Consider the following 18,711-nt stretch of genomic DNA (forward strand, 5'->3'; position numbering starts at 1 on the left):
CTGGTTATGTGGTCTCAAAGACCCTTCTCACTGCCAATTAAAAGACCCAGGGATAATAGTGGAGAGGCTAAATAAGTGAGGGCTCTAGAGCCAAGTTGCCTAGAGTTACATTCATTATACTTGCTTTCTCATTTGTAAGAATGGAAATTGTAATAATTTCTATACCATAGGATTTTTAATGAAAATTAAAGAAGCTAGTACATGTAAAATGCCTGCAACACTGCCAAGCATAATAAGGCTCCAATAGATATTAGTCTTTTATTATTACAATGTTCCATATTCAGAGAGAAGTAGTAGGACCTTAAGCATAGAGTCTGAAGGTAGGAGTGGAATCCAACCACTCTAGACTCCTTTTTTAGAAATCTGTGGTGTCATTCACCACCATTAAGAGGGATACTTTGTGTTCTAAGACCCACCTCCGTTATCTTCCTCCCCTTCCTCCCCATTCTAAGCCTTCCATTGTCCTCAACTCATCCCGAAGGTGCTCAGTTCCTATTCAATCTGCCATCAAATTGTTTACTCCCTAACATGATTCCTTGTTCTAGAACATTCCACTTCAGTATGCTGCAATAATGATCAAAACGATGATGATCATATTCGGGCATGGTAAGATGATGGATGAGAGTATTCTGACATTAAGCACCCATGCCCTCTGCAAGAATTTCACTCAGGAATTATTTTTAATACATAGAATACAAGAAGATTTTCAATCCCAGAAGTTAAAGTTATATTTTTACCCACTCTTTATTTTTGGTTGTTTTGTCCTTTCATTTTAAGGTTTACACTATTAAATTTTTCCTTTACAAAGCAGTATCACACAAAGGGAAAAAAAACACAGGAGATTTGGAAAACAGTTGTTGTTTTCAAAAAATGAATGGCTATTAAATTACAAATAAAAATGTTCAAGAATTCAAAAAAAATGTTCAAGAATTCATTCTTCTACTCAAGAAGCCGTGTTGAACACTATGTGCTAGTCACTCAAACAGATAAAACACAAAGACAAGGCAAGACATGGTCTTCATGGGGAAATGGGATATATTATTTTAAAAGAATTGAAGTCTTCTGGAAAAACTCAGAACTTAAAAAAATTTCCTTGTATCTATTTTAGGATTTAGTCATATCTTAATTGTACTAAATGTAGGTGAGGCTGCCTAATTGTTTTAGTGATTGGGCCTCAAGAGTCTTAACTGAGCCCTGCCTGAAGAGGTATCCAAGAAAAAGGGTAAGGGGGGAACAACTAAGACTGAAATGAAGAAAGTTATTATGAAGGAAGTGGCATTTCAGGTGTCTTCAAAGACAAAAGTTTGTCTTCCTACCAATGGGAAAGGAGATGAGGAGAGACTTCAGAGCAGAGAATGCAGATGAGAGAGAATGCTGTTCTGGAAGTCTGAAAGAGCATGTTAGCCTATACAGTATCTATAGTAGTTCAGTGTTGCTGGAGAACATGATCCCTGGGGAAGTGGTGAGTGGGCCTCGGCCAGGTCACCATGAGCCTCTTGAGTTCTGCTAAGATCCAGGTTGTTCTTTAAAAAGAATACTACAAAGCTGTGGTCATCAAGACAGTGTGGTACTGGCACAACAGACACATAGATCAATGGAACAGAATAGAGAATCCAGAAGTGGACCCTTAACTTTATGGTCAACTAATATTCGATAAAGGAGGAAAGACTATCCGCTGGAAGAAAGACAGTCTCTTTAATAAATGGTGCTGGGAAAATTGGACATCCACATGCAGAAGAATGAAACTAGACCACTCTCTTTCACCATACACAAAGATAAACTCAAAATGGATGAAAAGATCTAAATGTGAGACAAGATTCCATCAAAATCCTAGAGGAGAACACAGGCAACACCCTTTTTGAACTTGGCCACAGTAACTTCTTGCAAGATACATCCACAAAGGCAAAAGAAACAAAAGCAAAAATGAACTATTGGGACTTCATCAAGATAAGAAGCTTTTGCACAGCAAAGGATACAGTCAACAAAACTCAAAGACAACCTACAGAATGGGAGAAGATATTTGCAAATGACATATCAGATAAAGGGCTAGTTTCCAAGCTCTATAAAGAACTTATTAAACTCAACACCAAAGAAACAAACAATCCAATCATGAAATGGGCAAAAGACATGAACAGAAATCTCACAGAGGAAGACATAGACATGGCCAACATGCATATGAGAAAATGCTCTGCATCACTTGCCATCAGGGAAATACAAATCAAAACCACAATGAGATACCACCTCACACCAGCGAGAATGGGGCAAATTAACAAGACAGGAAACAACAAATGTTGGAGAGGATGCAGAGAAAAGGGAACCCTCTTACACTGTTGGTGGGAAGGTGAACTGGTGCAGCCACTCTGGAAAACTGTGTGGAGGTTCCTCAAAGAGTTAAAAATAGACCTGCCCTAAGACCCAGCAATTGCATTGTTGGGGATTTACCCCCCAAACACAGATGCAATGAAACGCCGGGACATCGAAAGATGAATGGATAAAGAAGATGTGGTGGTTTATGTATACAATGGAATATTACTCAGCCATTAGAAATGACAAATACAAAAAAAAAGAAAAAAAGAAATGACAAATACCCACCATTTGCTTCAACGTGGATGGAACTGGAGGGTATTATGTTGAGTGAAATGAGTCAATCGGAGAAGGACAAACATTATATGTTCTCATTCATTTAGGAAATATAAATAATAGTGAAAGGGAATAGAAGGGAAGGGAGAAGAAATGGGTAGGAAATATCAGAAAGGGAGACAGAACATAAAGACTCCTAACTCTGGGAAACGAACTAGGGGTGGTAGAAGGGAAGGAGGGTGGGGGGTGGGGGTGAATGGGTGATGGGCACTGAGGGGGCACTTGACAGGATGAGCACTGGGTGTTATTCTGTATGTTGGCAAATTGAACACCAATAAAAAATAAATTTATTATTATATTAAAAAATGCTGTAAAAAAATAAATAAAAAGAAAAAGAAAAAGAATCCTGTATCTATGCTTGAGCAGAGACCAGCTTCAACTCCCAAGATGTTCCAAGGAGATTTGGAGATTTTGGCTTGGCTTGAAGGCTCCGGACCAAGGTCTCCTCTGCATCATCTCACCTTTCCAGGCAATATGCCTAGACATTTGAAGGAGGGTATTATTTGGGCAAACAGTTGAGATCATAACTGGCCATGGTGATTCACAAAGGACATTATTTTTTATCTGTTGCTATGAACTCATCTTCCCACACAGAGAAAGCCAGATTTGTTCCGAATCAAATTGGAAGTTAGTCTTTTCTGCCAAAGGGCAATCCCCCAAACATCCATACTTATTGTCAGATTCTTTTTTTTCTGTGAAATGCTTTTTGCCTACCTCAAGTGTCTAACCTATTCCAAACCCAAAATTAATAATAACTAGAACATTTCTTGAGGCATTTCTTTCTCAGGATCCCACACTGTTAGCTCTTAAGACATTTTTAATTTGCTTTTCATTGAGATGTATTAGCAATTGTATTCCTTATTGTTTCACATCTTAGTGTTTTGGTGAGCACAATCATTGAGTCATAGCCTTACAATAGATAACCATATAACAAATTTCAACACAGCTTTTATTCTAAAATGTTTGGATAAAAGGCCAAGGCTAAATTTTGTTCAATTAAACTACATTTTTCAAAGAAAAAAGGAGGAAACAGTTGAATTTTAGAGAATCAGTCAGAAATTGAGTTGTGAAATATGAATCACTTCCTGGCCTTTTTCCACAGGCTGTAGAAAATATTTACACTGACTAAATCCCTAGGAATAAGGATGTAATTATTGTTACTCTTGTTTTATAAGTGGGATGTTGGAGAATAAAGTGGCAGTAATTCTGGTAAGCCTGTTAAATCATACATAACTAGTACATCTCTGTTTTAGAGAGATGGCTGCACATAAAATCTTCGTTTTTCTTCTTAACCTATCATTCATGTTATATGTCTCTTTCCTTCTTCTGCCTTTATTGCCTCTAATTTTCCATCATACCTTTATATTTTCCTGTACCTGTTTTGGGGTGGGGCTGTTTTTGACAAGCCCTTGAGCATGTTCTCCTGTTTCATCCTCACCACCTCATCCTATCTCTCCTCTGCCCCAACTGTGTCCTCTTCATACTTTTTTGGACTGTTTGACCTACCCAATTTCTAAGTCCCCTTTTGCTTACCTCATCCCTCCCCCATCACCAGCTTATTTTCTAACTCATGGTAGATTGTCTTATTTAAAATAATTCTTTTTTTCTTTCTTTTTTAATTTTTTTTATTTATTTATGATAGTCACACACAGAGAGAGAGGCAGAGACAGAGGCAGAGGGAGAAGCAGGCTCCATGCACCAGGAGCCCGATATGGGATTCGATTCTGGGTCTCCAGGATCGCGCCCTGGGCCAAAGGCAGGCGCTAAACCGCTGCGCCACCCAGGGATCCCTAATTCTTTTTTTCTTATTAAAGTTATCATTTCTCCATTTCTACAGTGGGCAAATTTATTCACTCAAATGCTTATTAGATATCTATTCTGGATAGGTCCTCTGCTGAATACTGAAGAAATACAGCAACAAATAAGCCACAGATATTATAATGCACTGAGGGAGAAAAAGCTATTGTTATTGTTTGCTCGTTAAAATGAATTAGGAGAGTATAATCTGTTGGGAGGGGTTTGTAAATAACTAATTGCCCAAGTGGAATAACAGGGACTGGATTTATTCTTTTGCTTGTAACAACCAAAAACCCAGATAAAATATTTTTGAAATGGTCTTCAAGACATTAGACAATATGCAGTGAAGGAGAGTAGTCACTAAGAGTTGAGCTATAACTGCACTTTACTGCCTGGAGAGACTTTGGGGGTCATAGGGCAGGGAGAGAAACACATGTGGATCTCAGCAGACTCCATCAAGTGAGGAGATAAAACTAGAAGTTGAAGAAGGCCACGACAGAAGTTAATAAGGCAAAGTACTTGAGAGTAGAGAGCTGCACATGCTTCTGATCAGTGCATTTGTGTGAGGAAACTATTAGGGGCATGAGGAAGAAAAAGCAATCAATCAAAACTGACATAGAAGCAATAAAAATGATAGAATTAGCAGACAAGGATATAAAAATAGTTTCCAAACTGCATTTCATATGTTCTAGAAGCTAGAGGAAATCATAAGTATGTTAATCAAAAATGTGGAAGATATAAAAAAGATCAAAATTGAAATTAGAGAGATGAAAAACATGTTTGAGATGATGATCTCATTGAATAAAGTTAGTGACAAATTAGATGTTGCAGGGGAAAAAAGATTAGCGAACTTGAAGACATAGCAAAAGAAATTATCCCAAATAAAAAGAGAAGGGGAAAAAGACTGAAAAAAGAAGAAAACAGAATCATTGAACTATGCAATAACTTCAAGCTGCTTAATATACATGTATTTGGAATCATGGAAGAAGAGGAGGGGCAGGGTACAGAAAAAAAAAAAAAAAGATTGAAACTATCATGGCCAAAGTTCTTCAAAATTTCCTAAAACTAGTTATACAGAGAAAAATCTTAAAAGCAGCCAGAGCACATGTGATATGCAGAAGGAGAAAGATCAGGATGCCAGGTTTCTCCTTGAAAACAATGCAAGCCAGAAGACAGTGGAAGAGCATCTTTAAAGTAAGGAAAAAGGACTGTGGGTGTGTGTGGGGGCAGAGGAAGGACTGTCTTCTAGAATTCTGTACTCACTAAAAAGTATATTTCAAAAGCAAAGGTGAAAGAAAGATTTTTTTCAGATGCACAAAAGTTGAAAAAATTCAGCAGACTTAAACTAACAGAGATATTAAAGGAAATTCTTCAAGCATAAGAAAATGATTCCAGGGAAATCTGGATAGAACAAAAAATTAGTTACTATGTGAGTAACTATCAAATATGTTTTTCTAATTATATCACACTTTTCAAAAATTACTACTTAAAATAAGAGTAATAACAGTGTATTGTGGAGTTTATAACATATATAAAACAAATGATACACCACAGAGGCCATGAGAGGAGAAACAGAAGTACTACTGTGGTTCTGTAATTTATGGAGAGTGGCATAACATCACTCAAAAGTAGAATGTGATAGATAAAAGGTGGACATCATAAACCCCAAAGTATCCACTAAGATAACATAAAAAGATCTATAGCTAATAAAACAACAAAGGAAATAAAATGAAATTATAAGACATGGTCACTTAATCAAAAACCCAAGGCAGAAAAAAAGGGAGGCAAATAAAAGATAGAACAAGAAGACAAAAAAGAAGATGGGAGATTTAAACCCAAACATATCAGCAATTACATTATGTTACTGATTAGATAAAAGGCAGGAACCAGCTATATACTGTTTATGAGACACCTACTTTATATATGAAGACATAAATAGGTTAAAAGTGGAAAAATAAAAAAGATATATACCATGCTACCAGAATGGTAGCATGAATATATACCAGATTCAAAAGATGCAATGGAATGTTTTTATTAATATCAAAGTGTTTTTTAGGGTAAAGAATACTACTGAGATAAAAATGATTATTTTCTAATGATATATAGTTATTTTCTAATGATATATAGTTATTTCGTGAAGATGACATAATGATCTTGAACTTTTACACACCTAATAACAGAAGTCCAGGATACATGGATACATAAAACCAAAACTGAGAGACTGCAAGGAAAATAAACATATCAAAAATTATAGTAAAAATTCATTACCTTTCGATTAATTAGTTACAGAATATAAATAAGGATATAGAAAACTTGAAGAGCACTATCTATCAACATAAACTAATGCCATTTACTGAACATGACACACAAAAACAGCAAGGATTCACACTTTTTTCAAAGTACACACAGAACATTGACCACACTAGGTCATATTTTGAGATATAAGACAAATCCCAATAAATTTGAAAAGATTTAGTTTATACAATGTATGTTCCCTGACCACAGTGGAATTAAACTAGAAATCAACAACTGGCATATGGAAAATAACAGATTTCTGGAAAATCCACCTAATTATTTGGAAATTAAGTGTCCTGGTTCTAAATAACTCATGAGACAAAGATGATACCAAAAGGGAAATCAGAAAGTACTTTTAACTAAAAGGAAACGAAAACAACAGAAATTTGTGAGATGCAACTAAAGCAATATTGAGAGGGAACTTATAGCACAAAATAAATAAAACCAAAAGCTTTTTTTTTAAGATTTTATTTATTTATTAGAGAGAGAGAGAGAGAGAGAGAGAATGAGGGGCAGAGGGAGAAGCAGGCTCCATGCAGGGAGCCCGACATGGGACTGGATCCCAAGTCTCCAGGATCATGCCCTGGGCTAAAGGTAGCGCTAAACCACTAAGCCACCAGGGCTGCCCAAAAGCTGGTTTTTTAACATCAGTGAAGTTAAACAACCTTTAATCAGAATGACCAGGAAAAAAAGCAACAAGACACAAATTACCAACATCAGTAATATGGACTGACATCAATAGTCTACAGATATTAAAAATAATAAAAGAGTATAATGAACAACTTTAAGTCAATACATCTAACAACTTATATGAAATGCATAAGTTTCTTAAAATACACAACCTACCCATGTATATTCAGAAGAAGTAGATAACCTGAATAGACTTGTATCTATTAAATCAACTAAAGCTACAGTGAAAAATCTTACTACAAAGAAAACTCCAGGTTCAGAGAACTTTGAATTCTATTATGGATTTAAGGGAAGTGATATTAATTTTATACAAACTCTTACAGAATATTGAAGAAGAGGGTATATTTCCCAATTTATTCTATGAAACCAAAATTGCTATGATACCAAAAGTAGACAAAGCCACAATAGGAGAAATAATATCCCTTATTAGCATAGAGGCAGATTTCTAAAATTTTTTTAGCCTAACACTACAATATATAAAAAGGAAAATACAACATGACCAAGTGAGGTTTATCCCTGAAATGCAAGGTTACTCTAACATTTGAATATCACTCAATGTAGTTCATCATATTAAGAGACTAAAAAAGAAAAAAATCTACTAATCATGTCAATAGACATAGGAAAAACATTTGACAAAAATCAAAGTCCATCTTTGATTCTTAAAAAGTTAAAAACTCTCAGAAAATAGGAATAGATGGAACATTCCTCCACAAGATCAAGGGCATCTACAAAAAGCCTACAACTATCATTATACTTGATGGTAAAGGATTGAATGTTTCTCTCCTAAGATTGGAAATCTGCATGCCACTCATGCAGTTTCTTTGAATCATAACTGAAGAGCTCTGAGCTTAGAGAACTTGAATCTTTTGTACTCGAAAGTAAGCATCATAGCCCAGGAGAGTCTGTCTCTATTTCCCAAGGCTGTTCACTACACACGCATCCTTAAATAGATAGTTCAGAATAAAAGGGCAGTCAATGCCTCTGTTTACAAAATATTCAGAAACATGAGAGATCCATGGATAACTGTCTTTCTAAAATAAAAGAAAAACTGATGTACTGTATTTGGCTGATTGGGCCCCCTAAATTCATATGTTGACACCCTAACCCCTAGTACCACAGGATATGATGTTATTTGAAGATAGGTCCTTTAAAAATTATAAGGTTAAGTTGTTAGGGCAAGCCCTAATCCCATGACAGGTGTATTCATAAGAAGAGATTAGAATACACAGAGAGACACCAGGGATGTGTGTGTACATATGGGCAGCCATATGATGAGGCAACAAGAAGGTGACCATCTCCAAGTCAATGAGAAAGGCTTCAAAAGATCCCAAGCCTGCTCATACCTCATCTTGAATGTCTAGCCTTTAGAAGTATAAGAAAATAAATTCCTGTTGTTCAAACCACCCAGTCTATGGTATTTCCTTATGACAGCCTTAGTAAACTTACACAGGTACCATTACAATCCTATATGAATGACTAAAATTAAGGAATGCAGTTTGGAGTGGCATTGGCTGCTTATGAAGAGCAGATTAGAAGGCCCGTAGGACTGAAGACTGAAGTAAAAAGCCAATCAGCAAAGAAAGAAGGAAAGGACCATCAGGAAACTTGTAGAACTCTACTGAGGTAGCTAAGAATAATTGGGGGTCATCAATACGGTCAACAGATTTTTTTGTTAGAAGACAAAGTTCTGGATGATTCAGTCAGTTAAGTGTCTGCCTTTGGTTCGGTTCATGAACCCAGGGTCCTGGGATCGAACCCCACATTGGGCTCTCTGCTCAGCAGGGAGCCTGCTTTTCCCTCTCCCTCTGCCTGCCTCTCCCTCTGCTTGTGCACTCTCTCTCTCTCTGTCAAATGAATAAATTTTTTAAAATCTTAAAAAAATAAGATAAAGTTCCACTATAAAATACTTGATAAACTATGAAACTTCATCTTTCTTGTGCCTCCACATGTCTCTAGTCCAAATGTATGCCCACCATGTCATACTAACAAATGATTCCAGAAGGAAATGGTAGTTTACTTCGGCCAAAGTGTGTCAAGGCTCACCCGCAATAAAAGGGGTAGTTATGATACAAGATTCTCTGAAATCACCACTAAAAATCAGTCTGCAGTACTATCACATGGTTTGAGTCATGAATACTCACTAACCCAGAGTAACGGATGTCAGAATTTATTCAGGATAAAGGATTATCAAAGTGTGGCAGAGATCTGAGGGGCAGGATCTTGAGAACTAGTGAGTGCAGAGTTGGAATGTAAACCGGGGTGCAGGATAGACTGAGAGAACAATAAGCTAGAAATGACTAAGAGACAAAGGGAAACATCAGAGAGCTCTGAGCTTTTGTGGGGAGGATGCAAGGGAAGGGAAGAAGGGTCTGGAAAAAAGCAGGGGAAAGTTGCTATTTATTGTATACTTATTCTGACATGGGTAACATCATCACAGTTTCCCAGCGGAGAAAACAGGGGTGTGGAGAGGTTGGGTAATTTGTGCACAATCACAGAAGAATGGGGCTGGCATTCAGGAGGATCCACGCCCTTTATCCCACTCTCCATTGGCTGGTAAGTCAAGGAGGAATAGGAGGGAGAAAAGAAAGGAAACAGAAGTCCATCAAAAAGACAAAGCTTCAAGTCTAAGATACTGAAGTTGACAAACTTGGGCCTGAAGAGAAGCTTCGAGGTATGGCTGCCCATGCATTTGCCAGAGTGGAATGAAGGTGAGCTACCTGGAGGAGAGGTGACAAAGACCCAGAGCTCTGTACGTGTGACACAGAATTAAGCCACCCATGTGGAGGTTTCAGGTCAGAATCGAGGAGTTGGGGGAGGGGGAGAGGGAAGCAGGGGGAGAGAGAAATTGCAAAAACATTTCTTCTCTAAAAAAATTCGTAGCATATAAGGCAAATATTTCTTTGCAGTTTGTATGAGAAGGTGATAGGACTAAATAGTGCAGAGAAGGTATAGTTCCAGTCCATTCGATACTTCGGTTTATCACGAGTCACCTGTTACTGGATTCTGATTTCTGATCCTGTCACAGTCATGATTTTAACTCTGCAGTGAGAAATAACTGACTATGAAATATCAGTCAATTAAGCTGAAGTACCTTTTGCCTGGTGTCAAGGAAGAAATGGTTACCAGCCCAACCGATACACCTGCTGTTCGTGTTTTATGCAGAATGGGGAGATATGTCTCATCTCCATGAAACTCTGGGTGGAAAGGGTGTACCTCAGGGCACATCTGAGTATCTGAGGTAAAAACACTCTGTGCAATACATGTTTGCAGATCTCCTGGATCCTTCACAAGGGTCCCATTGTTACCAGGTTCCTGAGATATGGCTGTCGTAGAACTCAAGGCATCTGAGAAAAAAAGGAAAATACTATGACTCACACTGTCTGTGCCGCTTGAGTTACTTAAATTTCAGTCTATTTATGCTAATAAAAAAAATCCCTGAAAATCCATTTGCATAGCATGCACCCACAAGTCTTTAAAATAGATAGAGAAAAACTGTCTAATAGTTGCTATACATAGATACCCTATTGTTTAATTATTTAGACGACTGCTATCTAATTGCAATTCAAATGGATCATCTTCCAAAAGTTCAATTTATAAGATAGAAAGGGACTTTTAGTTTAATGAGGTCCAAAAATAAAATTTATTCAATTATGCTGATAAGTGTCTTATCTAATTAGCTGAGTATCTGGAGCTGACACATGAAGAATATTAGCTATTGTATGCTTTGATTTTTTTTATAATATTTAAGTGCTCACTTGTGTGCCAGGTAATTTATATATACTATCTCTTTTTATTCTTACTTTATGGAGTAGGTAATATCACCACTTAAAAGATGAGGAAGCTAAAGTCCAGGGGGGGAGGGAGGGGGGCTTGTTCACATGGTCAGTAAGTGGTAGAGCTAGGATTTATGTCTACAACTGAAAACAACCTAAATTCAAATTCAAACATAAACTGAGCATATTTCTGCTTTGCATAGTAACATTTATATTAACTATTAACATTTATGAAGCGCATTCATGTTTCAAGAATTAATCATTAACTAATTTAATCTTTACCACAGGTTTATGACATGGATGCTGCATTTGACAAATGAGGAAACAGAGGCAGAAGAATCTCACTGGTGGCCAGTGATGGACATGGACCTGAACCCACATCTGATTCATTTGTCCCAACCACTATTCTATATCTTTAGTCCCAGTTTGCCTACCATTGAACCCATCCACGTGGATGTGGCTTCCCTGGGGCTTACTTCGAATAAGCCAGAGATGGAGTTACTTGAAAAGTTCCTCTAGTCGGTTTTTATTGGATTTTGGCTCCACATAGCCAGGGAAGCAGCTGAATCCAGTTTATTAGTATATTATACTCTCTACACTGTCTCTTGTTTCTCCCCTGTAACCATGGTCCTAACCAAATTTTGTAATATATTCCAGTGTAGCCTATCTAGACCATCTGTACAAACCGGTGGTTAAGACCACAGGTTCTGAAATCTCTCTTGTACTTGGGTGCAAATGATTTAATACACATAAAGTGTTACTAATCAAGGTCTGAAATACAGTAAGTGCATAGTAAACATTAGATATTATTATTTCATAGTATTCCCAAAGGGGAAAGATGTCAGAGAGAATAGAAATCTGGAAAGGGCACTGATACAGCTATCACGATCTTTTCTACAAATCAATGAGATGTTCCATCATCTGAGGCATGGGCTTAGCACAAAATTTATTTCTGCAGGTAGGGGTGTGGAGGGTGGGTGTTTAAGCATTGAGTGTTCCTTTGGACTTTCTTCAGTCTAAATGACTTTGCTTTCAAATCTCAAATTCTTACCTCACCCGTGTTGCCTCCCTCTTTCTCTCTTTCTCTTTTTTTTTAAATTTAAATTCAATTAGCCAACATATAGTACATCATTAGTCTCAGATGTAGTGTTCAACAATTTATCAGTTGTGTATAATGCTCAGTGCTCATCACATCACGTGCCCTCCTTAATGCCCATCACCCAATTACCTCATCCCCCCCACCATCCTTCCAGCAACCCTCAGTTTGTTTCCTATAGTTAAGTGTCTCTTCTCATGATTTTTCTCCCTCTCTGATGACTTCCCATTTAGTTTTCCCTCCCTTCCCCATGATCCTCTGTGCTGTTTCCTATATTCCACACATGAGTGAAACCATATGATAATTGTCTTTCTCTGATTGACTTATTTCACTCAGCATAATATCCTCCAGTTCCACCCATGTCAATGCAAATGGTAAGTATCCATCCTTTATGATGGCTGAGTAATATTCCATTCTATATATGTATACCACATCTTCTTTATTCATCCATCTCTTTTATTATTTCAGTTTATTTTTCATTATAACCCGAACCTCAATATAGATTAGTAAAATAGAAAGAGACATTGATAAACACCAAACAGTTATCAAAATCCTATTTCTCAGCACTGTTGCTTTCCATTCTGTGCTAATATAGAAACATTAATTCTGGTAGCTTCTCTGGTGGAGAGCAGAGAATCCTCTCCATCCTTCATCCTTATTTTACTTTATGTTTTTAAAAGATGAGTAAAACTTTAATAGGTGGAAAAAGAGCTAGAGATGGGCAGGCCCAAAAACCCGATTTGCCCCCTTTCCTGGTCTAGTGCACTGGGTCTCATTAGGGCCAGGTTTTAAGCATGAAGTTTTCACTTCTCTGAGAGAAATGCCAAGAGTGGCATTTATTCTGGGATAAACGCCCAGAATGGCATTTATCTTGAGTCATATGAGAATTATATGTTTAGTTTTTAAGAAATTTCCAAACTATTTTCCAGAGTGGCTCTACCATTTTATATTCTCATCATCTACATCTTGGTCAGCATTCCGTGTTGTTACCTTTTTTTTTTTTTTAATTTTAGCCATTCTGATAGATACATTGTAGTGACATTTCTTCATTATTTTAATTTATTTATTTTTAAATGGGTTTTTTTATTATTATTTATTTATGACAGTCATACAGAGAGAGAGAGAGAGAGGGGCAGAGACACAGGCAGAGGGAGAAGCAGGCTCCATGCACCGGGAGCCTGACGTGGGATTCGATCCCGGGTCTCCAGGATGGCGCCCTGAGCCAAAGGCAGGCGCCAAACCGCTGCGCCACCCAGGGATCCCCCATTATTTTAATTTATATTTCCCTGATCACTAATGATGTTGAACACCTTTTTATTTACTTGTTTCCCATTTGTATATCCTCTTCAGTGAAATGTATGTTTATGTCTTGGCCCATTTTCTAATTGAATTGTCTCTAGCTTCCTGCCTATTTTAAATCTCTGAAACATCATGCTCAAGGGTAATATGTGGAAAGCCACCTTAAAGAAAGTTATCCATAAAACATTAATATGTTGTATAACTTCTTTTAGCAGAGTCTAGGATAGATCCATATGTGATCTTTGGCAAACATAGAATCAAGTGTCCCACACAGATCTTTCCCTGTGATGTTTATAAAATTTCACTTTAAATGAGAAGTTTCATTCTGGAGGAATGAAAGATGGGTCTCTCTTCCTTCCTACCTTCTTTCCTCCTCCTGACTTTCTGATGGATCCCAGTCTATATCTCATGATGAAGAAACTACAAGGCAAAGCATACTCTTCACAGCCATTCTTCTTCACTCTCATTTTATTAAGGTTTTATATATCACCCTATCATTAATCCTCAGAGGAGCCATAGATTGCTTACTTACAGATTGCATTTCCAGGATCTACAGAGTCAAATATTTTGCACAAAAAAGATTGGAAGGCCATCTTTCTAAGATAGAAGAAAATACATGTAGGTAATTGTGCTTCAGACTTGAGGTCTTCTCATCTCTCATTTGAGAACTGCCTTTGGGTTGCCAGCTGCCAAAATTCAACTAAACATAATTGTGAGAACTGCTGGAACTAAATGACTGAGTACTAGGAAAAATAAAGAAAACAAGAATTATATTTGCAGGAGGCTGACATGGCCATTAACATAGGGACCAGAAGTTGTGGCCTCCTTAGTACTTCTCTTTACTAGGAACACTATGGAATCAGTCTAAGTTTGAAGTGACATCATCAATATACAAAGCAGTCCAATCTGGAGATGGTCATGGAACAGAAGAACAGACAGTGGGAGCTAAGAGAAGTCAGTAGTGGAACTCATGTTTCTGGTCACCTGGCTATTGAAATCAAGGACCAAGAGCCAGGATCCAGCCTTCTACTACTATACCTACTACCAGAGATGGTAGTTGGAGCTAAACAGGGAATATCTTAGGTAAAGAGTCTGGGCTTCTGGATAAGACTCTGGATCTAAGAGAAAGTTTGAATCCTAAAAAGAAATCCAGCATGCGGAGACTAAACCAATACACAATGGCATATGCCACGTGTACCTGACTCAGCCTATTGGGGGTGTGGTGTAGCAAGAGCAAAGCTGAATCATACCAGTTGGTAATTTGAACCTACTAACTATAATGCACCTCAAATGTTAACATGTGTATAAACTGCCTGGCAATGTTGTAAAAATGTAGATTCTGATTCTGGGGAGATGTGAAACTGGGTTCATGTTCTGCATTTCTTTAAGATTTTATTTATTTATTTGAGAGAGAGAGTGTGCGAGCACATGAGCGGGGAGTCCTATGTGGGGCTCAATTCCAGAACCCTGGGATCATGACCTGAGCCTAAGACAGATCCTTAACCAACTGAGCCACCCAGGTGCCACTGTGTTCTGCATTTCTAACCAATTACCAGATGATTCTGATACTGATGATGTGAAGACTATACTTGGAGCAGCAAGGTACTATTTGCCTTCTTCAGGATTCTCCAAGAAATAAGGGTACGAGTTAGGGGTGGGAAACTTGAAGACTGAAGAAATCGGTGCTTCGGGTCCAGAGAAGGTGGGGAACACAAAGAAGTGACTTATACTCAGCGACTATTTAGTTGGCAGCCACCAAGGGCTTAGAGTCTCAGGAGGTTTATAGCAGCAATGCTGTCCTACTATAGGCATTCCCCTTTTCCTTTAGGAAATGATGGTGTCTAGAAGCCTACTTACCTGGGACACTTTGGGTAGTATATATGCACTGAGATGATGGGCTTGCCACTGTGGCAGAAGCAGTGACAGAGGACAAGTACTAGATGTGCCTTTTTGGCAAGTGTTCTGTTGATTCCTATCTCAGTTATGCTATTAGCCCTTTCCCAATGGCCTTAACAAATATATGGCTGGAGGTAGTCTGCATCCTTTTATCAGAGTGGCTATCTTGAGCTCAAGGAAGAAGAAACGTTCTCCCATCCATGAAAAACCAGTGACCTATGTCACTGTTACAAGAGACAACTGAGCTCAGAGTGGTGAGAAGTAACTTCAATGACACTCTTTTCTTTTTCCTAAAAATATCAGTTTCTTCCATGTCAGCCAACTCTCCACATTCTGCTTAAACATGTTAGGAAGATCCCAGTGTCAAGCTCCTATTAACCTAAATAAAAGAACAACCAAAGAATAAAGACAAGTTTCACAAAACGATAAAATGAAGACTCAGGCTTTGGAACTGGACACAACCCAAGTGGTTATAGTGCAGCCAAGCTGAGGTCGAAGCTGGAGCACAGAAACTCTGATCCTAGCCTTTAGTTTTCTGAGTGTTAGTAGCCATTACTCTCAGAAACTAAATGTTTGGCCACTCCCCGAAAATTCCAGTTACAAAGTCTGATATCACGCACGAGGAATCTCTGTGGTCCCAGCCACCATGGAGAATATTTGAAAGAACGATCCATACACTTTACATGTCAGTTTATAGCACGCTTCATCTTCTACTATCTCCAAAAATGACAGCTTGATTATAATGTAATTATCTTTTGTCGTGAAGCTAGTGCATAATTTTATTTCCAGATGGGTTTATGTTGCCTATGTTTAAACTCATTACTGGAAAAGTGCTCATAGAGCAAAATATAAATAAATAACCTAAAGGTAGACCATCATCAATTCCTCCAAAAAGGAGAGTCTGTCTTATAAGGTGAGGCCTGCAGGGAAGCAGCCCCGTCCGTCTTATGCCACACATAGCTCACTGTTTGAAAGATAAATATCTCTGTCTTAAGAGGACAGAGGCGGTTCTGAGTCAGTGGAGATGTTTCTATGGAAATGAAAAAAATATGCAAATGCTGCCATAAAGAGCCTGAGAGCCTCCCTGCAGCAGATAATTTGACCTAGGGGGAGACCACATTACAGAGGAAGCACGGAGAAGCCGGCGTCAAGGCCCATTGGAAAACATGCGGCTAAGACACCATGTCATGTAGATGAATGGAAAAAATAATCATAATCATCCCACAAATAATATTTTTCGTGCTTATGAAGGGATTTCTCTTTTCTTATTCTGCTCCTACAAAGTCTTTGGTAGAGTCTGTCCTGCTGATTCCCACTTTTGCTGAAAGCGATACTGTCTTTACAATTGGAGCTCTGAAGTATTCTATAATTTGATTTATCATGTGACAATGTTAAGTGATTCTAAAGTTAGGTACCCGCCCCACCACCACCTGTCCAATCACATGGCCTTTGAAGGGTACTTGATAAGCTGGACTCCTTCATTTACCACACAACTCTCAAGGCATGTGTAGGCACCATAATAAAAAACAGTGCAAAAGGTTACTGGAATGATGCATGCAGGATTCAATGAGAACCCTGCTGGAAAAACATTTTAACTTTGGAAAATGCCTCACGGTAGGGTCATGTTTGACTGGAGTCTTAAAAGCATTAACCATGTGGATGCTGCTGGCTCTGGGAGGAAGAGGAAGAGCATACCAAGAGAAATGATACTGTGTATACGTATGTAAATACTTGCCAGTTTAGAAATGGATTCTCTCTCTGAGTTAGACTTAATTTTTTTTTTGTTTTGTGTTTCTAAATAGGATTTTTTCTTTTCTTTCTTTCTTTTTTTTTAAATAGGCTTTTTTCTAAATGCTGTTAAGGCAGACATTTAAAGTTATCAAGGGAATGAGAGACTAGTTCAGTGTTATTCTATCCCTTTTTGTCTTAACATTAAAAAAAATTACTCTACATTCAGATATTAGCACTTTGATTCCAGCCTTCTACTCAGTATACAACTCCTTCATTTATATATTGGAGCAGATGTGGCTCTCCAAACCTTTCTCAAAACCAGATATGTGTTTCAAAAGAGAAAGTATATTGGCCCTTGGTATAACTTCTCTAAGGCAGGTACGATTGGCAGTAATAACATATACATTAAGTCCATTTTAGATAGAAGGAATAGTTAGATCTCTCATTCTCAATCCTCTAATAAAACATTAAATCACAATTTTCATTTTGAAATAAACAATTATCATAGAAACTTAAGTATTACACATTCTGTTAGTTCCAGTTCTCTGAAATGCATATTTTTGTGAAAAGTTCATAGATATCTTGATAGGGCTTAGTTAAGTTATTCCAACCTACCAAAAATTGGTTAAATAATTAGATGTATGGTATTAATGGAGCATTCTAGCCTAAAAAGAGAAATTTGATCCAGAGTTTCTTGGAATAGGTACACATCTCCCATGCCATAGTATAGTGTGTATGGAGATCATCCAGGGGGCTCTGACTTGTAAAATTTACGAAATTATACACTTGCAGAATATCTATGAAAAGAGGCTAGGCCACGTGAGAGCACATCCAACTACAGAAAAGATCAAACCGTCCTATTAATCAGAGAATATGATCAATAAATGCTAAAAATAGTTTGTATGTACCTCTCCTAAGCCATCCTAAAAAATTGTATAGATATAATTTGTCCACATTATATACAGATTGTATTGTATAGACAAATTATAACGGAGCACCTCTAGCAAAAGAGAGTATAAAATAAATCTTTAAATAGTATTTGGGCAGTCTTTTCATTTCACTGTCACCCTGGGTAATACAGGTCTCAAAGTAACTCTTTCTCATGCTTCAAGTTTGAACAATAAATCTAATAAAATTGGAGGACTCCATGGATTAGGATATGGCTCTTTGAGCCTTTTTAGCAGAAGGACTTTGAAAATATAAAGGGAAAAGATGGATGGCATAAGTTTCTGCTTAAATCCTGACTTTTGGGTGGTTAGAGCAAAGTGCTCTGAGACCATAATATATTTAATTATATTTCTGAAGCCAGGGCACAAAGTGCACAAGACTGAGCCATTGTAGAAAACACTGTGTGGCAACTGCTCAAAAAGCTAGTTGAGGATTGAGTAGAAATTATTGCTGAAATTTTAAAGTTTGCTCAGGAAAGTAGAATGTATCTTAATGAGTTATGACATATAATTTCCAACTCTATATAGGAAGAATTACTACTAGAGA

The 18,711-nt window shown here is 37.5% G+C and overlaps 1 protein-coding gene across 4 annotated transcripts in view; it reads right to left on the reverse strand.

The window, feature by feature from the left end:
• NECTIN3 (nectin cell adhesion molecule 3) overlaps positions 1-18,711 on the reverse strand; it is a 300,981-nt gene that overhangs the window by 25,272 nt on the left and 256,998 nt on the right. The window contains exon 10 of one of the 4 annotated variants that reach the window (XM_077884651.1): positions 10,514-10,766. The exons of 2 other annotated variants lie outside the window; for them this stretch is intronic. In XM_077884651.1, coding sequence (XP_077740777.1) covers positions 10,514-10,766 — 253 coding nt within the window. Of the gene's footprint in view, positions 1-10,513; positions 10,767-18,711 lie in introns of those variants that run through there. One more of the 4 variants, XM_077884656.1, reaches the window with a different exon arrangement.

The sequence above is a fragment of the Canis aureus genome, chromosome 35, assembly GCF_053574225.1.
Source record: "Canis aureus isolate CA01 chromosome 35, VMU_Caureus_v.1.0, whole genome shotgun sequence".
Taxonomy (NCBI): Eukaryota; Metazoa; Chordata; class Mammalia; order Carnivora; family Canidae; genus Canis; species Canis aureus.